The sequence below is a fragment of the Acipenser ruthenus genome, chromosome 52, assembly GCF_902713425.1.
Source record: "Acipenser ruthenus chromosome 52, fAciRut3.2 maternal haplotype, whole genome shotgun sequence".
Classification (NCBI taxonomy): domain Eukaryota; kingdom Metazoa; phylum Chordata; class Actinopteri; order Acipenseriformes; family Acipenseridae; genus Acipenser; species Acipenser ruthenus.
The window spans coordinates 310,373-336,628 of NC_081240.1; the positions used below are offsets into that span (position 1 = coordinate 310,373).

The following is a 26,256-nucleotide window of genomic DNA, read 5'->3' on the forward strand; positions in this document are numbered from 1 at the left end:
GGGTAGAACACAATTTTACAGAGCCTTGTGAAAACTGGAGGGTAGATTTAAAAATGATATGCAATGAAAAAATGTCCGACCAGAGGGTCGTTGAATTGAAACCCTTTCAAAATAAAAATCCCCCTGTCAATTCTGTAAATCAGTTTTTTCATTTTGCACTTTGAATTTCATTTTGAATTATCCCGGGTTTAAAAGGCATGTCGTATGCAGACAGGCTCAAAGAATTGAATCTGTTCAGTCTTGAGCAAAGAAGACTACGCGGCGATCTGATTCAAACATTCAAAATCCTAAAAGGTATAGACAATGTCGAGCCAGGGGACTTTTTCAACATGAAAAAAGAAACAAGGACCAGGGGTCACAAATGGAGATTAGATAAAGGGGCATTCAGAACAGAAAATAGGAAGCACTTTTTTACACAGAGAATTGTGAGGGTCTGGAACCAACTCCCCAGTAATGTTGTTGAAGCTGACACCCTGGAATCCTTCAAGAAGCTGCTTGATGAGATTCTGGGATCAATAAGTCTCCAGACAAGCTTCCCAGCGCCAGCACTGTGTGTGTGTGTGTCAGTACCTGTGTGTGTTTGTGTGTGTGCGTTTTTGTGTGTGGGGGGGTGTCAGTACCTGTGTGAGTGTGTGTGTGTGTGTGTGTGTGTGCGTGTCAGTACCTGTGTTTGTGTGTGTGTGTGTGTGTGTGTGTGCGCGCGTGTCAGTACCTGTCTGTGTGTGTCAGTACCTGTGTGTGTGCGTGTCAGTCAGTATCTGTGTGTGTGTGTGTGTGCGTGTCAGTTCCTGTGTGTATTTGTGTGTGTCGGTTCCTGTGTGTATTTGTGTTTGTGTGTGTGTTTGTGTTCTTGTCTACCTATCTAAGTGGGGTCTTAGGTGTGGTTACACATCCACCAAGTGGGGACTCGGTAGCCAGGTGGGGACCAAATCCAAAACCCCACAACGGACTTGTTTCAATTGTGTTGCAGAGGAGAAACACAGCTAACTGAGGAATGAGTGATTCAGTAGAGAGAGGCATGGACCCGACTCCAAGGAGAAGAAGAAGGAGTAAAGAGAATGACCCGCCTGATATGTCACAAGAGCCTGCCAGGTACTGAAAGTCTTTTCTTATTAGTTCACGGTGCGGCGGCATGCTGAATAATACCTTTACTAAGAAGCTGTTCAGGAATCCAAATCACTGAGCTGAGTCTCAAGCCCAGGGTTAGAGTCCAGACCTCTCTGTGCTTTACAATGCTTCCCTAAGCTTTACCAGACCTCTCTGTGCTTTACAATGCTTCTCTATGCTTTACCAGATCTCTCTGTGCTTTACAATGCTTCCCTATGCTTTACCAGACCACTCTGTGCTTTACAATGCTTCCCTATGCTTTACCAGACCTCTCTGTGCTTTACAATGCTTCCCTATGCTTTACCAGACCTCTCTGTGCTTTACAATGCTTCCCTATGCTTTACCAGACCTCTTTCTCTCTCATTCCCCTCTTTCTTTCTCATTCTCATTTGAAAAACCATGTTAATGAGTATTAAGAAATAAGAAAAAGTCAGTCTATCACGTTCATTTTTTTTATTAAGTCACATTACTAAAATCTGAAATATTAAACATTTTAAGGAAATCAAAAAACAAAAACACACACACAATAAAGCAAACTTAAGTTCACTTTTTTTAAAACTGTTACAGCACTGACTATTGGATGCCATTTTCTAAAATATATATAAAACATAACAATTCTTTTAAAATAAATTAAATACAGTTACTTCATATGAAATCCATTCGTTGCTAAAAACAAATAATTCCCCTCGTTTCGCTCTGCAGGTGGCGCCGTTTTACCCCCTAACTTTCATCCAAAGTTGTGTCAGATTGAACATTCCCTTCACCCGAGGAGTGGAGAGGACAGACAGGGAGTTCAATACAAAGGGTTTCTTACAACACAAAACAGTCTAGTTCAGCTGGCAGATTGTTACAGGGGAATCATAATAATAAAGCCTAAACCCAGGATAGAGCGGCTCAGTGAATGTGGTTTGGAATCTGTGCAGGAGGGTCATTGTGTCAGAGACGCCATAAAAGGACAGCGTGCCGGCATTAAAGTCCAGATACACTCCTATTCTGGGGGAGTGGGGGGCAGTTATTGCAGTGTGATTGTTATTGTGCCGGGCAGTGTAACTGGAATCAGAGCATTCCAAACTCCAGGACTTGTCATTGAATCCAAGGAGACAGGAACCATCCATTCCTTTCCTGCTGATTCCTTTATATGTGACTCCTATATAAGCCCCTCCCCCACTGCACTCAATCTCCCAGTAACAGCGAGTCCCAGACAAACCCTCTCTGCAAAGCACTTGTTCCCAGTAGTCAAATCTCTCTGAGTGATCAGAATATCTCTGGGTCTCTCCCCTCCATGTCACCTTTCTGTTCCCTTCAGACAGACAGAGTTTTCTAAACGCTGTGTTGGGGTCCAGTGTGAGCTGACAGGAATCTGATTGAAGAGAAGAGGACGGGTAGAGGAGAGACGGTTAGAAAAGTCAAATCACTGAGAAAATCAACAGTCATTGTCTGCTGCATCCTCACATCCTGTTTATGGAAGGTGTGTGTGTTGTTTTAATTTTTTTTTTTAATACATTTTGACCACTTTTTTAAACTTTTAAATTGCATTTTCTGCCTCAAGATGGCTTCCCGTGGACCGGCATGGACCTCTCAGAACTACATTTCCCATCATCCTCCTGCTCACTAGTAATTCCATCTTAATTACATATGTGAGCAGGAGGATGATGGGAAATGTAGTTCTGAGAGGCCCATGCACTTACATGTGAAGCTATCTATAAGTATAAAAAAGTGGTCAAAATGTAATAAAAATAATTAAAACAATACACACACCTCACGTAAACAGCTGTAGCAACACATGGGAACATGCAACACAATAAAATACAAAGGACCTTATGAACCCTTTGAACCCTCTTGCTGTTTGATTGTTTTGTTCATTATAATTCCTCAATCTTATCAAACTTCTTCAATTGGAACCAATCAAATGCAGCTCTGCATACAATTACAGTTCACTTAATGTTCCTACAGGGTATGTGTTGCCATTTTACCCACTCAGACCCCTTGCTTACTAAATATCTTCAATAGAATATCATCCACTCCTCAAATATCTGTCTAATATTTTAATGAGCAATCCATCCCACAAGTGCAGTGATACTGCAATATACATTTACTACCAGCACAGGATGACTGGGAGGGATAGCTGTTCATTTTACCCCACAACTGGTTTCACATGCATTGTACATGTATTAAAAGATGGGATGATTATCTATTCAGGGATACCAAGATATTTAGGGAGAGAAAGGTCTGAGTGGAAAAACAGGCAACAAATGCCCCTCCCCCAGTCATTCTGCATGTATTCATCTGAACCAATACTTGTTGGAGAGGAGTGTAGATTAATGGCTTCACAATTCCTAATAAATAATAATAATAATTACTGCCCTCAAGCTCCACCCCTCCCTGTTCTGTAGTGTTAGCTCTTCTCACAATGGAGTGACACATCTTTCAATCAAATGTTTCAGTGCAAACAGACTTACATTTTAAAAACTCAGCTCTGTTCCTTGGCTCTGGAGCCTGCAGACTGTAAACTGCAACTTTATTCACTGGGCAGAAAAAAAGAGAGAGAAATAGAATTGAAACATACAACAGTCACTGTCTGCGCCATCCTCAAATCACTCCCTCCTCCCTGCTTCATCAGTCCCTGTTCCCTGCTCCCTCCTCCCTGCTCCTTCTTCTATGCTTCCTTCTCCCTCTTGAATGCTCCCTCCACCGTCCTGCCTCCTCCCACAAGCATCCTCCCTGCTCCCTTCTCCCTACTCCATCCACCCTGCTCCCTCCACCCTCCCCCCTCCACCCTGCTCCCACCTGCATCCTCCCTGCTCCCTCCTCCATGCTGCCTGCTCCCTGCTCCCACCTGCATCCTCCCTACTCCCACCTGCATCCTCCTTGCTCCCTCCTCCATCCTCCCTGCTTCCTCCTGCCTGCTCCCTCCTCCCTGTTCCCTCCTCCCTGCTCCCTCCTCCCTCCTCCCTGCTCCTTCCTGCCTGCTCCCTCCTCCCTGTTACCTCCTCCCTCCTCTATCCTCCCTGCTCCTTCCTCCTTGCTCCCTCCTCCATCCTGCCTGCTCCCCCTCCATTCTCCCTGCTCCTTCCTGCCTGCTCCATCCTCCCTGTTCCCTATTCCCTCCTCCATCCTGCCTGCTCCCTCCTCCGTTCCCTCCTCCCTCCTCCCTCCTCTATCCTCCCTGCTCCTTCCTCCCTGCTCCTTCCTCCCTCCTCCCTGCTCCCTCCTCCATTCTGCTCCCTCCTCCATCCTGCCTGCTCCCTCCTCCCTGTTCCCTGCTCCCTCCTGCCTGCTCCCTCCTCCCTGTTCCCTACTCCCTCCTCTATCCTCCCTGCTCCTTCCTCCCTGCTCCCTCCTCCATCCTGCCTGCTCCCCCTCCATTCTCCCTGCTCCCTCCTCCTTCCTCCCTGCTCCTTCCTCCCTCCTCCATTCTGCTCCCTCCTCCATCCTGCCTGCTCCCTCCTCCGTTCCCTCCTCCCTCCTCCCTGCTCCCTCCTCCCTCCTCTATCCTCCCTGCTCCCCCCTCCCTGCTACCTCCTCCATCCTCCCTGCTCCCCCCTCCATTCTCCCTGCTACCTCCTGCCTGCTCCATCCTCCCTGTTCCCTACTCCCTCCTCTATCCTCCCTGCTCCTTCCTCCCTGCTCCCTCCTCCATCCTGCCTGCTCCCTCCTCCATCCTCCCTGCTCTCTCCTCCCTTCTCCACAAGTAATCAGACGTTTTTTTTCTGTTTTGGGGCGATCAGCCAATAATACAACCGTTTCCACCCTTTCTGCGTTTTCATTGGTCAGATTATATGTCAGTCACACAGCCTGATGAACCTGCTGAATGTGAGCTGAAGCAATCGTAAAACGTCATCCCTGAGAGCCGCAGTGGAACGTTATTATAGTTTAATATAATCTGCCCTCACAGCAACGAACATATATAGACATGTTTTATTTTTAATATCTCTTTATACATTATTCAGCTTCGTGTGATTCTTATTCTTCAGCAGCGTACTGTAAGGTGTCTGTACGCGTATGTTATTAATGTAGTTATAACGTTATATTAAACAGCAGCACATCCCACAATCCTCTCGGGAGCGCTTGATAAAGAAACCCGTCCAGCCCTCCCTGATCAATCCAAGAGAAACCCGCGTTTCCAACATCGGAACCACCTCGGCAACAGCCGCTCCGCATCCCATCTGAGGACAGAGCTGCATTTCCATGAGGGAGTCACCGCGAACATGGAGAAACCGGACACCCGAAAAATCACCCGGACCCACACCAACGGGCTTTGAAATACACTCTGATTCGGACTGAAGGGAATCCACTTCACACAAAAAGGGTTCACAGAAATGTGAGCAAACACAACCACCCTCAGAACAAACCCGTGAACACAGAAATGGAAAAATAGAAATGTGAAAGCGCGTCATTTTAACACGCTCCCTAACAATTGCCACGGAAACCCTGACGACAAAAAAACAAAACAAAAACAAAACAGGAATGTCACTCTGCAGAGAAGAAGAATTCAGCTCCACAACACCCGAAAAACTACATGAAACGTCAGCTTATCATCTTAAGAGTTTCTTTTTTTAAATGTATTTTTATTTATTTATTTTTTTAAAGGGGTTGATACCCATTTTGTGCTTGAAAGGGAACGTGCTGTTTTTAAGTTACAAGTTCAAAGTGTTCTCTTTGGTTGCAGTCGCGTATCACTCCTAGTACAGACCACAGCAATCGCGGTTTTCTCTGTACTGTCTCACACAATGCAAACCTTATTTTAAACTGTGTTCACGTTATCAAAGTTGTTGCTATTTTAAATACAATTCTTTATGGAGTTCACCAGAGATTATAAAAATACTGCATGGGGCAGTGTGTGTGTGTGTGTGTGTGTGTGTGTGTGTGTGTGTGTGTGTGTGTGTGTGTGTGTGTGTGTGATAGGCAATGTGTGTGTGTGTGTGTGTGTGTGTATGAGAGTGTGATAGGCAGTGTGTGTGTGTGTGTGTGTGATACATGAGCATGTAATGCCTGGATAACCCCCTTGGTGTGCATTACATTCTCATATCACACACCACCCCATGCTGTATTCTATAGATATTGTACAGCTCCTTTCTGTCCTTCCATTTCTACATAAACTCTGAAATTAAAACGCACTCAGTTCAATTACATATTATTACTTCACACAGTAAACACACTGTAAAACTACTAACATGTTTGCAAAAAATAACCCAGCTGCTTAGTACTGTGTGATGTGAAGTACTAATTAGCCAGGTTATTGTCATCAAGTATCCTAAGTTAATGCTGCCATGTATTCCCCAGTGTGGGGGGAGTAAGTCTGTCATATCTGATCCTGTAAGATACAATCCCCTCTATTAATACAGAGCCTGTCATATCTGATCCTGTAAGATACGATCCCCTCTATTAATATAGAGCCTGTCATATCTAATCCTGTAAGATATGATCCCCTCTATTAATACAGAGCCTGGACCTGTGGCATGTGTCATTTATACAGGAAGCTACCAATTGAACAGTACTGATGGAAAGTGATCCATGCATATTTGATTACGTGTCTAAAACAGTAAACTCAGCTCTTAGCAGGACAGGATGGATTCCCCTGCAGGTAAAAAGAAAACGGTGCATTTGAATTCAGTTTCACTTTACTGTCCCGTAACTACCCAGGGTAACCATGTTAAATACAAGCAAGCCAGGGATTCATATCATTACTGTACTGTTAGAAAGATGAAACAGGATTTGTTGCCGCCCTGCAAAGTCAGTTTGTGTTTGTGATCGCTTTCTTGTTGTTGTTTCTGTCTCTGGTTAACGTGCACGTCTGATTACTTTGGCATAAGAATTGACTGAGAAAGCACAGTAAGTGCTTTTTGGAATTGCATTTTGTAAAATGTCAAATAATGTATTGTAGCGTGCACAGGGCTGATACGCGATGCAATCTGAAAACACATAAGCCCGATAGACATTTCTTGCAAAGGAGCCGGCTCTTTCGTACAGCGGTATATCAGGCTTATGTCTTCGTGTGTGATTATGTCACCTACCAGCCCCGCTGCTGCCTTCCCCCGTGCACGCTACACTCTCCCCTGCCAGCCCCGCTGCTGCCTTCCCCCGTGCACGCTACACTCTCCCCTGCCAGCCCCGCTGCTGCCTTACCCCGTGCACGCTACACTCTCCCCTGCCAGCCCCGATGCTGCCTTCCCCCGTGCACGCTACACTCTCCCCTGCCAGCCCCGCTGCTGCCTTCCCCCGTGCACGCTACACTCTCCCCTGCCAGCCCCGCTGCTGCCTTCCCCCGTGCACGCTACACTCTCCCCTGCCAGCCCCGCTGCTGCCTTCCCCCGTGCACGCTACACTCTCCCCTGCCAGCCCCGCTGCTGCCTTCCCCCGTGCACGCTACACTCTCCCCTGCCAGCCCCGCTGCTGCCTTCCCCCGTGCACGCTACACTCTCCCCTGCCAGCCCCGCTGCTGCCTTCCCCCGTGCACGCTACACTCTCCCCTGCCAGCCCCGCTGCTGCCTTCCCCCGTGCACGCTACACTCTCCCCTGCCAGCCCCGCTGCTGCCTTCCCCCGTGCACGCTACACTCTCCCCTGCCAGCCCCGCTGCTGCCTTCCCCCGTGCACGCTACGCTCTCCCCTGCCAGCCCCGCTGCTGCCTTCCCCCGTGCACGCTACACTCTCCCCTGCCAGCCCCGCTGCTGCCTTCCCCCGTGCACGCTACACTCTCCCCTGCCAGCCCTGCGCTATGCTTCAGAGCGGTATCGGCTCTATGCTTTAGTTTAAAATAATCTTTGAATCCGTGGCTACAGAACGAACCTTCGGACACAGCCCTAAAAAAAGGTATAAGACTCTAACTTGTCAATGATTACTATAGAGAAGGGTGATGATAGAAGATATTTGTGACATTTAAAAAAAGGAACTAACCACTGACCTGTGTCTTGTGCAAATGAACTTGTTGTCTTGACTTTGCTGGTTGTGTCACTGCTCACAGAATACCCCAACTTCCCTTCCACTGTGCATCTAAATTCATACTCAATGTTCGGCTGCAAGCCTGATACAGTGAGGGTCTCTGTTTTATCAGTGCTGGTTTCAATTGCCCATTCCTTCTGATTAATGCACTCCAGACGGTATTTTAGTTTCTGATCAGCATCACTACTGGGAGGCACCACCTTCAGAGTCACACTGTCATGGGTGACATCACAGACCTCAGGGACGTCAGGTTTTGCTGGGATCTTGAAATGTATGTATTTCGATGCTCCATTTTCATGCAGGAGAATGCAGGCTCCAGGAAACTCCTGGTCTTCCTTAGAAGCTATGAAGAACTTTGTTTTCTTATTCTTCCTGTTGATGTTCACTAACTCCTGGAATACATTCAAATACATTCTTATCTTCAGTTTAGTTTCGCTGCTCACCCATTGCTTGGTCTCCTGATGCAAATATTTACTAGGACTTGAACTTTGAGTGTTCTTACTTGCTTGGATTTTAAGGTAGTTTTTTAGATCTTCCAGATATGGTTCTGGCTCGTGCAGTGAGGTGAAGGTAAAGCAAACAATATTTTCAGTCTCATTATTTAATTCTTCCTTGTCTAGCTCATTCACAGAAGATACAGCATGTATGTCTTTTAAAATAGCAAGGCAATGTCTCACTGCATTGATTTCTCTTTCTTTGCTGTTCAGCCAAGCATGTTGTGCTTTAAAGTTAAAAGGGGACTCTTCGTGATTTTTTAGAATCTCTCCGAGCGACTCTTCCTCTTGCACACCTCCACGGATGGAAGGCAGCACGGCGGACAGTTTTCTCATGAAATTCAACTTGTACTGCATGCCACTTTGTTTCAGTTGTTGAATCTTCTCATTGACTTCAGGAAACGTTTGGGTAACAATGTCTTTTATCATGTCGTTGCTTTGCATTTCAATTGTATTAAATTGCTCTAAGACAGTTTCCGCAGATGTTACCAAGTAGTCACTTATGTTCCTTTCCAGCTTGGCAGCCTTGGAGTCCAGCTTGATTAACGGGTACAGCCAGACCTTCACAGGCACTGCGTTCTCTCCTTTGTCCCCGAGCAATTTTGGAAGAGTTGAGTAGGCTTTCACAGCATCTTGGTAAGTCAACGGGTTAGATTCGAGATGAAAATCTCCATAAAATGTACATTCAAATTTTTCAACTTCAGCTTTTTCTTTTTCCTCCAAGTCAATAGAGCCTTGACCTTTGATTGTAATTTTAGGTATTTTACTTATTGCAAGCTCCATTTTTCCGTGGATTTCCTGTTTCTTCTCCTCTGAGGATACCTGCCGGTCGAATATGAAATATGCCTGAGCTCCGTACAGCACAGCGGTGACCACGTGAGTCGCTGTCTTGTCTTCAAACACGCTGGTGTGAGACGCTTTCCCTTTGGCCAGGTGATTCATGGTCAGATTCTCAAATCGTGTTGTTGTGTAGTACTGCAGAGTGACTCGGGATTGTCTTGTTGATTTCTTTGTGTCGTTGAAGTACTTTGCTGCTCCACCCACTTTAACCAAATCCCCCAGGAGACTCGCCTTCAGGGAAGCGTCCACTTTCAAAGCAGAAGCCTTCTCTTCAATGGAGTCCGAGGTGCTCACACTGAACTCGGTTATCGGCTGGTTTTCTTTATTTATGCTGCCTTTTAGTTGTTCTGGGTTCCACAAAGTAATTCCTGCCATGCAATCAAGATAAACAACTTAATACATTCATCTCAAGGCAAAGTTTACTTCAGGCTTTAAATAACTTTTTCAAATCCACATAATGTTCCAAAACTGAGCGCTGTGTGTGTGTGTGTGTGTGTGTGTGTGTGTGTGTGTCTGTGTTCTGAGCATCAAAAGAAATATATCACTTATATTTGAGCATCAAAAGAAACTTATCACTTCTATCTGTATAAAATTCACTAGATGTGATCAAGCAGATTAGAGCAGGTGCAGTGACTTTTTATTGTGCTGATTAACAATTGACATCACTAAGATGGTGCAGGTGTTGTGACTCTTGGTCTCCCAGTTTGTGTCCTGTCATTGACAGAGTGTGTCTGGTTATATCGTCTCACCAGGTTTGAAATCGCTGGCTGTGAGCACCCAAGACGGCGAGTCACGGTACACTGCCCTAGTCCAGCCTCCAACATGCCGATTGCACGAAGACGCTGCTCTCTTGACAGACATGGCATATTATTTTTTTTCTGTGATTGTCTTTATTGCTTTTATTCAAGCTTGAAATTGAAAGCTGAAATCACTCCATATCCAGTGTCCAATCAACTGTCTCACTAATTAGGTGATTAAGTGCATATGCTTCAGTCATAGTCACTCAAGTGATTAAAAAGAAACCAAAAACATTTTGTAAATGTCCATCATTTATATACCATTTTTTATAATAGTGATAAGTTTCTTTTGATGCTTGGTATATATATATATATATATATATATATATATATATATATATATATATATATATATATATATATATACACACACACACACACATACACATATTTACACATATAGTGTAGCGTGCACGGGGGAAGGCAGCAGCAGGGCTGGAAGGTGATGTAATCACACACAGAGACATGAGCCCGATATACGCTCCTTGCAGGGGAGCCGGCTCTTTTGTACAGCGGTATCGGTGCTATGCTTCAGTGCGAGAGGTCCCGGGTTCACGCCCGCCCTCCACCTGTGTGTAGATTGCCTCTCCCTGTGTGATATTCCTGTCTGCGTTGACCGAGGTTCGCTACAATATGTTACAGTAAGTCTGAATATTAGCAAATCTCAAAAATAAACAGAACGCTTTACTGCAGACATTTACAGGTAAATCTCAAGAATAACCAAGTTCCTTTACCAATTAAGCTTCGCTAAATAGTAAGATTAACAGGTAAATGTCTGAAAAGCGATCTATTTCTTCATAATTCCAGATATTTACCACCTTACTTGGTAAATGTTGACAGTTTCCGGTAAAACGTAAGATTTTCCAGATTTGAACTTTTACTGTAACATGCAAACTGTTCAGATGCAGAGTGGCTGATTACCCTGCGGGGGCTCCCTATTGAATCTCTCCTGTTCCTGCGCCTCACACTGGTGCGCTGTCTCACTCGTGTGGGCTGAATAAGTGCAAGCAAGGGTCAGCAGTCACCTGGAATGAGGCGATCCTTCCGGCAGTCATACAGCATTCCCAGCTGGAAGGGTCGTCCGAGAGCTGCCATCTCCAGCGTCTCATCCCCTGTATTAGCCATGCTTTATCTGAAGAAGAGGCCCTACAAAACAAGGGTGACACATCTGATCAGTAGCTTCCATCTTCAAGTGTAGTGCAGTGTTGAGAAAGTGAAATTACATTACCAGACTGCAGCTTTGTAAATGATAAATATACAGAATGGAAATCAATGTGCATTTTATTATGGATTCATTATCATCATGGCTGTAACTAACTATGAGGAAACCAAGGTCAAAAACCAGGCAGTCATATAAATACTGCAGCTAGAGCTTGAAACCTAAGCTTGACCTGGTAGAATGTACGCTCTGGTTATGGCCCTGATTATCATGTATAGTTGGGGTTAAGTGAAACTTTAATGTTAAACCCCATTTTTTGTACTTTAATAACTTTGAACCCGTTCGATGGATTTGCACACAATATTGCATGTGTGGTTTCTTGACGTGACCTATTTCGTTCTGCTTGGATTCCGAGATACGGATAGTGAAAAAAAAGTTATCTTTTGATGTTTTTTCTTTTATTTGTCACTCACCAACGTCCACACAGCTTGTAATTTTGGACTGAATTACAAGCCCCCCCCCCCCCCCCAACAACAACAGGAAAACACATTTCTGAACAGCTTCATGTGCTATTATAATTATACTGGACTCAGATTCACGTTACTGCAATAGCACAATACATTTCTGAACAGCTTCATGTGCTATTATAATTATACTGGACTGGGACTCACGTAACTGCAATAGCACAATACATTTCTGAACAGCTTCATGCGCTATTATAATTATACTGGACTGGGACTCACGTTACTGCAATAGCACAATACATTTCTGAACAGCTTCATGCGCTATTATAATTATACTGGACTCAGATTCATGTTACTGCAATAGCACAATACATTTCTGAACAGCTTCATGTGCTATTATAATTATACTGGACTCAGATTCATGTTACTGCAATAGCACAATACATTTCTGAACAGCTTCATGCACTATTATAATTATACTGGACTCAGATTCATGTTACTGCAATAGCACAATACATTTCTGAACAGCTTCATGTGCTATTATAATTATACTGGACTCAGATTCATGTTACTGCAATAGCACAATACATTTCTGAACAGCTTCATGCGCTATTATAATTATACTGGACTCAGATTCACGTTACTGCAATAGCACAATACATTTCTGAACAGCTTCATGTGCTATTATAATTATACTGGACTCAGATTCACGTTACTGCAATAGCACAATACATTTCTGAACAGCTTCATGCACTATTATAATTATACTGGACTCAGATTCATGTTACTGCAATAGCACAATACATTTCTGAACAGCTTCATGTGCTATTATAATTATACTGGACTGGGACTCACGTTACTGCAATAGCACAATACATTTCTGAACAGCTTCATGCACTATTATAATTATACTGGACTCAGATTCATGTTACTGCAATAGCACAATACATTTCTGAACAGCTTCATGTGCTATTATAATTATACTGGACTGGGACTCACGTTACTGCAATAGCACAATACATTTCTGAACAGCTTCATGCACTATTATAATTATACTGGACTCAGATTCATGTTACTGCAATAGCACAATACATTTCTGAACAGCTTCATGTGCTATTATAATTATACTGGACTCAGATTCATGTTACTGCAATAGCACAATACATTTCTGAACAGCTTCATGCGCTATTATAATTATACTGGACTCAGATTCACGTTACTGCAATAGCACAATACATTTCTGAACAGCTTCATGCGCTATTATAATTATACTGGACTCAGATTCACGTTACTGCAATAGCACAATACATTTCTGAACAGCTTCATGTGCTATTATAATTATACTGGACTGGGACTCACGTTACTGCAATAGCACAATACATTTCTGAACAGCTTCATGTGCTATTATAATTATACTGGACTCAGATTCATGTTACTGCAATAGCACAATACATTTCTGAACAGCTTCATGCACTATTATAATTATACTGGACTCAGATTCATGTTACTGCAATAGCAAAATACATTTCTGAACAGCTTCATGTGCTATTATAATTATACTGGACTCAGATTCATGTTACTGCAATAGCACAATACATTTCTGAACAGCTTCATGTGCTATTATAATTATACTGGACTGGGACTCACGTTACTGCAATAGCACAATACATTTCTGAACAGCTTCATGCACTATTATAATTATACTGGACTCAGATTCATGTTACTGCAATAGCACAATACATTTCTGAACAGCTTCATGTGCTATTATAATTATACTGGACTCAGATTCATGTTACTGCAATAGCACAATACATTTCTGAACAGCTTCATGCGCTATTATAATTATACTGGACTCAGATTCACGTTACTGCAATAGCACAATACATTTCTGAACAGCTTCATGTGCTATTATAATTATACTGGACTGGGACTCACGTTACTGCAATAGCACAATACATTTCTGAACAGCTTCATGCACTATTATAATTATACTGGACTCAGATTCATGTTACTGCAATAGCACAATACATTTCTGAACAGCTTCATGTGCTATTATAATTATACTGGACTCAGATTCATGTTACTGCAATAGCACAATACATTTCTGAACAGCTTCATGCGCTATTATAATTATACTGGACTCAGATTCACGTTACTGCAATAGCACAATACATTTCTGAACAGCTTCATGCGCTATTATAATTATACTGGACTCAGATTCATGTTACTGCAATAGCACAATACATTTCTGAACAGCTTCATGCGCTATTATAATTATACTGGACTCAGATTCACGTTACTGCAATAGCACAATACATTTCTGAACAGCTTCATGCGCTATTATAATTATACTGGACTCAGATTCATGTTACTGCAATAGCACAATACATTTCTGAACAGCTTCATGCGCTATTATAATTATACTGGACTCAGATTCACGTTACTGCAATAGCAAAATACATTTCTGAACAGCTTCATGTGCTATTATAATTATACTGGACTCAGATTCATGTTACTGCAATAGCACAATACATTTCTGAACAGCTTCATGCGCTATTATAATTATACTGGACTCAGATTCATGTTACTGCAATAGCACAATACATTTCTGAACAGCTTCATGCGCTATTATAATTATACTGGACTCAGATTCATGTTACTCCAATAGCACAATACATTTCTGAACAGCTTCATGCGCTCTTATAATTATACTGGACTGGGACCCACGTTACTGCAATAGCACAATACATTTCTGAACAGCTTCATGTGCTCTTATAATTATACTGGACTCAGATTCATGTTACTGCAATAGCACAATACATTTCTGAACAGCTTCATGTGCTATTATAATTATACTGGACTGGGACTCACGTTACTGCAATAACACAATACATTTCTGAACAGCTTCATGTGCTCTTATAATTATACTGGACTGGGACTCACGTTACTGCAATAGCACAATACATTTCTGAACAGCTTCATGTGCTATTATAATTATACTGGACTCAGAATCATGTTACTGCAATAGCACAATACATTTCTGAACAGCTTCATGTGCTCTTATAATTATACTGGACTGGGACTCACGTTACTGCAATAGCACAATACATTTCTGAACAGCTTCATGCGCTATTATAATTATACTGGACTGGGACCCACGTTACTGCAATAGCACAATACATTTCTGAACAGCTTCATGCGCTATTATAATTATACTGGACTCAGATTCATGTTACTGCAATAGCACAATACATTTCTGAACAGCTTCATGTGCTCTTATAATTATACTGGACTCAGATTCATGTTATTGCAATAGCACAATACATTTCTGAACAGCTTCATGCGCTATTATAATTATACTGGACTCAGATTCATGTTACTGCAATAGCACAATACATTTCTGAACAGCTTCATGTGCTATTATAATTATACTGGACTCAGATTCATGTTACTGCAATAGCACAATACATTTCTGAACAGCTTCATGAGCTCTTATAATTATACTGGACTGGGACTCACGTTACTGCAATAGCACAATACATTTCTGAACAGCTTCATGTGCTGTTATAATTATACTGGACTGCGACTCACGTTACTGCAATAGCACAATACATTTCTGAACAGCTTCATGTGCTCTTATAATTATACTGGACTCAGATTCATGTTACTGCAATAGCACAATACATTTCTGAACAGCTTCATGTGCTATTATAATTATACTGGACTGGGACTCACGTTACTGCAATAGCACAATACATTTCTGAACAGCTTCATGTGCTCTTATAATTATACTGGACTCAGATTCATGTTACTGCAATAGCACAATACATTTATGAACAGCTTCATGCGCTATTATAATTATACTGGACTCAGATTCATGTTACTGCAATAGCACAATACATTTCTGAACAGCTTCATGTTCTCTTATAATTATACTGGACTGGGACTCACCTTACTGCAATAGCACAATACATTTCTGAACAGCTTCATGTGCTATTATAATTATACTGGACTCAGATTCATGTTACTGCAATAGCACAATACATTTCTGAACAGCTTCATGTGCTATTATAATTATACTGGACTCAGATTCATGTTACTGCAATAGCACAATACATTTCTGAACAGCTTCATGTACTCTTATAATTATACTGGACTGGGACTCACGTTACTGCAATAGCACAATACATTTCTGAACAGCTTCATGTGCTCTTATAATTATACTGGACTGGGACTCACGTTACTGCAATAGCACAATACATTTCTGAACAGCTTCATGCGCTATTATAATTATACTGGACTCAGATTCATGTTACTGCAATAGCACAATACATTTCTGAACAGCTTCATGTGCTCTTATATTTATACTGGACTGGGACCCACGTTACTGCAATAGCAGAATACATTTCTGAACAGCTTCATGTGCTCTTATAATTATACTGGACTCAGATTCATGTTACTGCAATAGCACAATACATTTCTGAACAGCTTCATGTGCTCTTATAATTATACTGGACTGGGACTCACGTTTCTGCAATAGCACAATACATTTCTGAACAGCTTCATGTGCTCTTATAATTATACTGGACTCAGATTCATGTTACTGCAATAGCACAATACATTTCTGAACAGCTTCATGTGCTATTATAATTATACTGGACTCAGATTCATGTTACTGCAATAGCAAAATACATTTCTGAACAGCTTCATGTGCTATTATAATTATACTGGACTCAGATTCATGTTACTGCAATAGCACAATACATTTCTGAACAGCTTCATGCGCTATTATAATTATACTGGACTCAGATTCATGTTACTGCAATAGCACAATACATTTCTGAACAGCTTCATGCGCTATTATAATTATACTGGACTCAGATTCATGTTACTGCAATAGCACAATACATTTCTGAACAGCTTCATGTGCTATTATAATTATACTGGACTCAGATTCATGTTACTGCAATAGCACAATACATTTCTGAACAGCTTCATGCGCTTTTATAATTATACTGGACTCAGATTCATGTTACTCCAATAGCACAATACATTTCTGAACAGCTTCATGCGCTCTTATAATTATACTGGACTGGGACCCACGTTACTGCAATAGCACAATACATTTCTGAACAGCTTCATGTGCTCTTATAATTATACTGGACTCAGATTCATGTTACTGCAATAGCACAATACATTTCTGAACAGCTTCATGTGCTATTATAATTATACTGGACTGGGACTCACGTTACTGCAATAACACAATACATTTCTGAACAGCTTCATGTGCTCTTATAATTATACTGGACTGGGACTCACGTTACTGCAATAGCACAATACATTTCTGAACAGCTTCATGTGCTATTATAATTATACTGGACTCAGAATCATGTTACTGCAATAGCACAATACATTTCTGAACAGCTTCATGCGCTATTATAATTATACTGGACTCAGATTCATGTTACTGCAATAGCACAATACATTTCTGAACAGCTTCATGTGCTCTTATAATTATACTGGACTGGGACTCACGTTACTGCAATAGCACAATACATTTCTGAACAGCTTCATGCGCTATTATAATTATACTGGACTCAGAATCATGTTACTGCAATAGCACAATACATTTCTGAACAGCTTCATGTGCTCTTATAATTATACTGGACTGGGACTCACGTTACTGCAATAGCACAATACATTTCTGAACAGCTTCATGCGCTATTATAATTATACTGGACTGGGACCCACGTTACTGCAATAGCACAATACATTTCTGAACAGCTTCATGCGCTATTATAATTATACTGGACTCAGATTCATGTTACTGCAATAGCACAATACATTTCTGAACAGCTTCATGTGCTCTTATAATTATACTGGACTCAGATTCATGTTATTGCAATAGCACAATACATTTCTGAACAGCTTCATGCGCTATTATAATTATACTGGACTCAGATTCATGTTACTGCAATAGCACAATACATTTCTGAACAGCTTCATGTGCTCTTATAATTATACTGGACTCAGATTCATGTTACTGCAATAGCACAATACATTTCTGAACAGCTTCATGTGCTCTTATAATTATACTGGACTGGGACTCACGTTACTGCAATAGCACAATACATTTCTGAACAGCTTCATGTGCTGTTATAATTATACTGGACTGCGACTCACGTTACTGCAATAGCACAATACATTTCTGAACAGCTTCATGTGCTCTTATAATTATACTGGACTCAGATTCATGTTACTGCAATAGCACAATACATTTCTGAACAGCTTCATGTGCTATTATAATTATACTGGACTGGGACTCACGTTACTGCAATAGCACAATACATTTCTGAACAGCTTCATGTGCTCTTATAATTATACTGGACTCAGATTCATGTTACTGCAATAGCACAATACATTTCTGAACAGCTTCATGTGCTATTATAATTATACTGGACTCAGATTCACGTTACTGCAATAGCACAATACATTTCTGAACAGCTTCATGTGCTATTATAATTATACTGGACTGGGACTCACGTAACTGCAATAGCACAATACATTTCTGAACAGCTTCATGTGCTATTATAATTATACTGGACTCAGATTCATGTTACTGCAATAGCACAATACATTTCTGAACAGCTTCATGCGCTATTATAATTATACTGGACTCAGATTCATGTTACTGCAATAGCACAATACATTTCTGAACAGCTTCATGTGCTATTATAATTATACTGGACTCAGATTCATGTTACTGCAATAGCACAATACATTTCTGAACAGCTTCATGCACTATTATAATTATACTGGACTCAGATTCATGTTACTGCAATAGCACAATACATTTCTGAACAGCTTCATGTGCTATTATAATTATACTGGACTCAGATTCATGTTACTGCAATAGCACAATACATTTCTGAACAGCTTCATGCGCTATTATAATTATACTGGACTCAGATTCACGTTACTGCAATAGCACAATACATTTCTGAACAGCTTCATGTGCTATTATAATTATACTGGACTCAGATTCACGTTACTGCAATAGCACAATACATTTCTGAACAGCTTCATGCACTATTATAATTATACTGGACTCAGATTCATGTTACTGCAATAGCACAATACATTTCTGAACAGCTTCATGCGCTATTATAATTATACTGGACTCAGATTCACGTTACTGCAATAGCACAATACATTTCTGAACAGCTTCATGCGCTATTATAATTATACTGGACTCAGATTCACGTTACTGCAATAGCACAATACATTTCTGAACAGCTTCATGTGCTATTATAATTATACTGGACTGGGACTCACGTTACTGCAATAGCACAATACATTTCTGAACAGCTTCATGCACTATTATAATTATACTGGACTCAGATTCATGTTACTGCAATAGCACAATACATTTCTGAACAGCTTCATGTGCTATTATAATTATACTGGACTGGGACTCACGTTACTGCAATAGCACAATACATTTCTGAACAGCTTCATGCACTATTATAATTATACTGGACTCAGATTCATGTTACTGCAATAGCACAATACATTTCTGAACAGCTTCATGTGCTATTATAATTATACTGGACTCAGATTCATGTTACTGCAATAGCACAATACATTTCTGAACAGCTTCATGCGCTATTATAATTATACTGGACTCAGATTCACGTTACTGCAATAGCACAATACATTTCTGAACAGCTTCATGCGCTATTATAATTATACTGGACTCAGATTCATGTTACTGCAATAGCACAATACATTTCTGAACAGCTTCATGTGCTATTATAATTATACTGGACTGGGACTCACGTTACTGCAATAGCACAATACATTTCTGAACAGCTTCATGCACTATTATAATTATACTGGACTCAGATTCATGTTACTGCAATAGCACAATACATTTCTGAACAGCTTCATGCGCTATTATAATTATACTGGACTCAGATTCACGTTACTGCAATAGCACAATACATTTCTGAACAGCTTCATGCGCTATTATAATTATACTGGACTCAGATTCATGTTACTGCAATAGCACAATACATTTCTGAACAGCTTCATGCGCTATTATAATTATACTGGACTCAGATTCATGTTACTGCAATAGCACAATACATTTCTGAACAGCTTCATGTGCTATTATAATTATACTGGACTCAGATTCACGTTACTGCAATAGCACAATACATTTCTGAACAGCTTCATGCGCTATTATAATTATACTGGACTCAGATTCATGTTACTGCAATAGCACAATACATTTCTGAACAGCTTCATGTGCTATTATAATTATACTGGACTGGGACTCACGTTACTGCAATAGCACAATACATTTCTGAACAGCTTCATGCACTATTATAATTATACTGGACTCAGATTCATGTTACTGCAATAGCACAATACATTTCTGAACAGCTTCATGTGCTATTATAATTATACTGGACTGGGACTCACGTTACTGCAATAGCACAATACATTTCTGAACAGCTTCATGCACTATTATAATTATACTGGACTCAGATTCATGTTACTGCAATAGCACAATACATTTCTGAACAGCTTCATGTGCTATTATAATTATACTGGACTCAGATTCATGTTACTGCAATAGCACAATACATTTCTGAACAGCTTCATGCGCTATTATAATTATACTGGACTCAGATTCACGTTACTGCAATAGCACAATACATTTCTGAACAGCTTCATGCGCTATTATAATTATACTGGACTCAGATTCATGTTACTGCAATAGCACAATACATTTCTGAACAGCTTCATGCGCTATTATAATTATACTGGACTCAGATTCACGTTACTGCAATAGCACAATACATTTCTGAACAGCTTCATGCGCTATTATAATTATACTGGACTCAGATTCATGTTACTGCAATAGCACAATACATTTCTGAACAGCTTCATGCGCTATTATAATTATACTGGACTCAGATTCACGTTACTGCAATAGCAAAATACATTTCTGAACAGCTTCATGTGCTATTATAATTATACTGGACTCAGATTCTTGTTACTGCAATAGCACAATACATTTCTGAACAGCTTCATGCGCTATTATAATTATACTGGACTCAGATTCATGTTACTCCAATAGCACAATACATTTCTGAACAGCTTCATGCGCTATTATAATTATACTGGACTCAGATTCATGTTACTCCAATAGCACAATACATTTCTGAACAGCTTCATGCGCTCTTATAATTATACTGGACTGGGACCCACGTTACTGCAATAGCACAATACATTTCTGAACAGCTTCATGTGCTCTTATAATTATACTGGACTCAGATTCATGTTACTGCAATAGCACAATACATTTCTGAACAGCTTCATGTGCTATTATAATTATACTGGACTGGGACTCACGTTACTGCAATAACACAATACATTTCTGAACAGCTTCATGTGCTCTTATAATTATACTGGACTGGGACTCACGTTACTGCAATAGCACAATACATTTCTGAACAGCTTCATGTGCTATTATAATTATACTGGACTCAGAATCATGTTACTGCAATAGCACAATACATTTCTGAACAGCTTCATGTGCTCTTATAATTATACTGGACTGGGACTCACGTTACTGCAATAGCACAATACATTTCTGAACAGCTTCATGCGCTATTATAATTATACTGGACTGGGACCCACGTTACTGCAATAGCACAATACATTTCTGAACAGCTTCATGCGCTATTATAATTATACTGGACTCAGATTCATGTTACTGCAATAGCACAATACATTTCTGAACAGCTTCATGTGCTCTTATAATTATACTGGACTCAGATTCATGTTATTGCAATAGCACAATACATTTCTGAACAGCTTCATGCGCTATTATAATTATACTGGACTCAGATTCATGTTACTGCAATAGCACAATACATTTCTGAACAGCTTCATGTGCTCTTATAATTATACTGGACTCAGATTCATGTTACTGCAATAGCACAATACATTTCTGAACAGCTTCATGAGCTCTTATAATTATACTGGACTGGGACTCACGTTACTGCAATAGCACAATACATTTCTGAACAGCTTCATGTGCTGTTATAATTATACTGGACTGCGACTCACGTTACTGCAATAGCACAATACATTTCTGAACAGCTTCATGTGCTCTTATAATTATACTGGACTCAGATTCATGTTACTGCAATAGCACAATACATTTCTGAACAGCTTCATGTGCTATTATAATTATACTGGACTGGGACTCACGTTACTGCAATAGCACAATACATTTCTGAACAGCTTCATGTGCTCTTAAAATTATACTGGACTCAGATTCATGTTACTGCAATAGCACAATACATTTATGAACAGCTTCATGCGCTATTATAATTATACTGGACTCAGATTCATGTTACTGCAATAGCACAATACATTTCTGAACAGCTTCATGTTCTCTTATAATTATACTGGACTGGGACTCACCTTACTGCAATAGCACAATACATTTCTGAACAGCTTCATGTGCTATTATAATTATACTGGACTCAGATTCATGTTACTGCAATAGCACAATACATTTCTGAACAGCTTCATGTGCTATTATAATTATACTGGACTCAGATTCATGTTACTGCAATAGCACAATACATTTCTGAACAGCTTCATGTGCTCTTATAATTATACTGGACTGGGACTCACGTTACTGCAATAGCACAATACATTTCTGAACAGCTTCATGTGCTCTTATAATTATACTGGACTGGGACTCACGTTACTGCAATAGCACAATACATTTCTGAACAGCTTCATGCGCTATTATAATTATACTGGACTCAGATTCATGTTACTGCAATAGCACAATACATTTCTGAACAGCTTCATGTGCTCTTATATTTATACTGGACTGGGACCCACGTTACTGCAATAGCACAATACATTTCTGAACAGCTTCATGTGCTCTTATAATTATACTGGACTCAGATTCATGTTACTGCAATAGCACAATACATTTATGAACAGCTTCATGCGCTATTATAATTATACTGGACTGGGACTCACGTTACTGCAATAGCACAATACATTTCTGAACAGCTTCATGCGCTATTATAATTATACTGGACTCAGATTCATGTTACTGCAATAGCACAATACATTTCTGAACAGCTTCATGTTCTCTTATAATTATACTGGACTGGGACTCACGTTACTGCAATAGCACAATACATTTCTGAACAGCTTCATGCGCTATTATAATTATACTGGACTCAGATTCATGTTACTGCAATAGCACAATACATTTCTGAACAGCTTCATGTGCTATTATAATTATACTGGACTGGGACTCATGTTACTGTCTTCAGTCATTTTTGCTCAAGTCTTCAACTTTACATTCTTTCAAAATAAGATATTTCCTACTAAAATACTTTTTTTTTTGCATGAATCTGTCAATGCAGAAGGCAATGTCACCAAAAGATCCACAATAAAATGATAAAATATAGTTTTAAAATGTATCCAGGAGGATTTGTTTTAATTTCAATGACATTCTCTGTGTTAATTCTCAACTCTCCATTTTACAGCTCAAACTTTACTTTTCAGCATGAAAACTACAAATATGAATCTATAAGTAATTCTGGCTGGTTTGAGTGTATTTTCACTTTAGTACATGGAAAAAAATTCCAGGTGTGTATAGGTACCTGCCCCAAACAACTGGAATTAGAAGGGCTATGGGGTATAAAAAAGGGTGAGGAACAAAGAGAAGGGAGTGTGGAACTAGGAAGAACCGGAATAGGAAAGAGAGAGAAGCCAGGGGAAAGTTAAACGAAAACAAAGAGGACGAGATTAGGTACAGCGAGCAGCTGGGATTTTTTTGTGCACGGACAGTGTCAGTTTCGTTTTGTTTCGTGGACTCACTCTGGGAGGACCGCGGGACTTGAAATTGAAACGAGGTACTGACAAGAATTTTTGCGTTTGTTGTTTACGTTTTGGTGTTAATCGGGCAGTTTCGCTCTGAACTCTGTACACTGTCGCCCTTCCTACAGGAGAAGTGTATTTATCCGGTATACTAGAACACAAAGATTTTTATAGACCTTGTTGTATGCAACTGTTTTTCTTTTTAATGTTTTTATTGTTTGTGTACCTTCCTCTTTTTAAACTCCGGTGCTTGTTGTATGGGATTACCGTGAGGATTTATAGACTGTCTGCAAGCAGAAAAGTATAGTTTTAAATATTTTATTTTTGCTCGAGCTTGTGATTTTAGCGTTCTTTTCTTTTTATTGTTATTAAATTTAATTTACTTGAATTGTTGCTACTACTCCTATTACTTCTGAGGACTCATATTGGATCAGTACAGTTGAGGGTGTGGATTGCGAGCTCCTGGCAGCGGACAGTTCCAGTCTGTGAGCGGCAGCACCTGCTCTGAATTCTGGATACTCGCTGGGTCTGCGCAGCAGAGCGGGGACCGGACGGACAGCGTGTGGGAGCAGTGAACTCCAACCTGTGAGACGGCAGCATATCACCGCGGGGCTCGGGGCAGAGTAAGGAGAGAGACGTGGGTCAAGCCAGTGCCGGCAGGTTAGTTAACTGCCATAGTAACTATAGTGGTGATTTACTTTGCGTTCATTCCCTGTAGGTTGTTCTTGCTTGTCCCTCCCAGGTTTTCCCTGGGATCTCTCCTGAGGCCTTCAGCTGAAGCTCAGTGCCCTATTGGGAGGGTTGCCCAAACAGGCGTCGGGACAGGGGCCCAAGAGGAGGTCTGGACCAGGGAGTGGACGACGTATGGTCATCCGGTCACGCCTTGGACTATCAGTTTGGGAGTGAGGGGTTGGGGTGTATAATTGCCTTTTTGTGTATTTGGTTGCATTATTCAGGCTTCTCCTTGTGAGAGCTGGAGAAAACAGATTGTTATATTGAGAAATGATCTAGCCTAAATAGAGAATAAAGCAACTTTTAAAAATCTAAAATACTTACCTGTGCTGTGTGTGTGAACTCCTGGGGAATAAAAGAAACAACCTGGTTAAGAAGAGAATTATAAATTACTTTTTTGGAAGGACCTTGACCTTAACAAAACAATGTGGCGTAGTCGACAGTAAGTCTTTCATAGAACATATTTTTTTTAAAGAATAGAAACATTATTTTATCTGCTGTCACTTGGCCTGCGATAGGCTGTAACATAAGATGGTACAGTTGTAAGTTTACTCTTCGGAGGAACCGGTCAGCTTCATGAAGTGTCCAAACAATGTCCAAGACGACATTTCTTCATTCAAAACTCTTTAGATCCTCAGGCACGGGTTTCTCCTTTTGTTTACTGAGTTAAAATATAGAACTCAATGCAACTTGTACCGAGATGCAGTTGAGCAGCAACGTCACAGCGCTTCTCTTCTCTTCTAATTAAAGCTACAGTGGCATAATGTTGTGCAGTACAAAGCAGAGTACCAAATAATACTTTTTGCTGTATTCAGAATAAAATAACACATCATATAGCAACCTGCATTTTCTACATCTGTTTAATTCTAACAAATAATACCCTTCATAAAATAATCGGAATAGTGCAAATACTGAAACCTGGCCAAAACAATAGAAAATACATTACAATACATTACTACCAATTACAACTAGCCATCAAATACTGACCTCAGATGAATCAAGGCAAGTTACTTTGTTTATTCAATAACCTGAAAATAATTCAAAACAACGAACACACCTGGATGTACTTTTAATGGTCATGGCAAATGTTGACGTTACTCCACCATTCAATGAGAAAGCCCACAGCACATGTTTTACATTGAACTGCAGTCCAGAGTTTAAAACAACTTTCCAAGTATCTTGCTTTTTCTTATTAGCCGCTGTGTTGTCCTGCTTAGCATTTAGTATGTCTTTATATTCATCAGGAAGTTAAATTAGCCTTCTAATTTCAATTGTACCCAAGTTTGGGTTCCTTCTATTATAATTAGACTGAACTCAGATTAATGTTAATGTCTTCAGTCACGTTTCTTTCTAAATAAATCCAAAATAAAATATTTCCTACTAAAATACTTAATATGAATCTGTCAATGCAGAAGGCAATTTAACAAATAGATACGTAATAAAAATGATAAACTATAGTTTTAAAATGTATCCAGGAGGATTTGTTTTAATTTCAAGAACATTCTCTGTGTTAATTCTCAACACTCCATTTTACAGCTCAAACTCTACTTTTCAGCATAAAAACTACAAATATGAATCCATAAGTAATTCTGGCTGGTTTGAGTGTATTTTTACTTTACTATATACAATAATATATATAAAAAATTAAACAATGTATATTATATGTATATGTATATTAAAATGTCACTCACCAGACTTCTGAATGATTGAATACAGTATTCAGGTTCAGCAAAGCTCTTGGTTATTTAAGATTAAATAACTGCTAACTTACTTTCTTTTGCAAATTCTGAGG

General features: G+C 40.2%; 1 protein-coding gene and 2 long non-coding RNA genes across 5 annotated transcripts; 2 read left to right on the plus strand and 1 right to left on the minus strand.

The window, feature by feature from the left end:
• Positions 1 to 1,545: 1,545 nt before the first annotated feature.
• LOC117965755 (stonustoxin subunit alpha-like) lies at positions 1,546 to 26,256 on the minus strand. Of its 3 annotated transcripts, none has more exons than XM_059016264.1 (6): positions 26,156 to 26,256; positions 24,789 to 24,830; positions 11,204 to 11,324; positions 8,010 to 9,749; positions 3,567 to 3,632; positions 1,546 to 2,467 (listed from the first exon to the last, which is right to left on the minus strand). In XM_059016264.1, exons 3-6 carry the CDS (start codon positions 11,301 to 11,303, stop codon positions 1,935 to 1,937), a joined length of 2,439 nt encoding a protein of 812 aa, XP_058872247.1. In that variant the 5' UTR covers positions 11,304 to 11,324; positions 24,789 to 24,830; positions 26,156 to 26,256; the 3' UTR covers positions 1,546 to 1,934. The 3 variants fall into 3 exon arrangements, with proteins under 3 accessions (XP_058872247.1, XP_058872249.1, XP_058872248.1); XM_059016266.1 differs by having other exon boundaries at positions 24,789 to 24,809; positions 26,156 to 26,245; XM_059016265.1 differs by lacking the exon at positions 24,789 to 24,830 and having other exon boundaries at positions 26,156 to 26,255.
• On the plus strand, positions 9,098 to 10,208 carry LOC131723012 (uncharacterized). Its single transcript, XR_009320104.1, has 3 exons — positions 9,098 to 9,177; positions 9,300 to 9,474; positions 10,134 to 10,208. It is a non-coding gene; the product is annotated as an uncharacterized LOC131723012 (long non-coding RNA).
• LOC131723011 (uncharacterized) lies at positions 23,624 to 24,806 on the plus strand. Its single transcript, XR_009320103.1, has 3 exons — positions 23,624 to 23,767; positions 24,150 to 24,392; positions 24,475 to 24,806. It is a non-coding gene; the product is annotated as an uncharacterized LOC131723011 (long non-coding RNA).

What these genes read in the sequence shown, in the direction of transcription:
- LOC117965755 (XM_059016264.1), bottom strand. Translation starts at nt 11,303, where the DNA reads ATGGCTAATACAGGGGATGAGACGCTGGAGATGGCAGCTCTCGGACGA. An exon ending in GAAGGATCGCCTCATTCCAG is followed by an intron (nt 9,750 to 11,203) that starts GTGACTGCTGAC and finishes ATTGCATGGCAG; the next exon opens with GAATTACTTTGTGGAACCCA. An exon ending in CAGAGCTGAGTTTTTAAAAT is followed by an intron (nt 2,468 to 3,566) that starts GTAAGTCTGTTT and finishes CTCTTCAATCAG; the next exon opens with ATTCCTGTCAGCTCACACTG.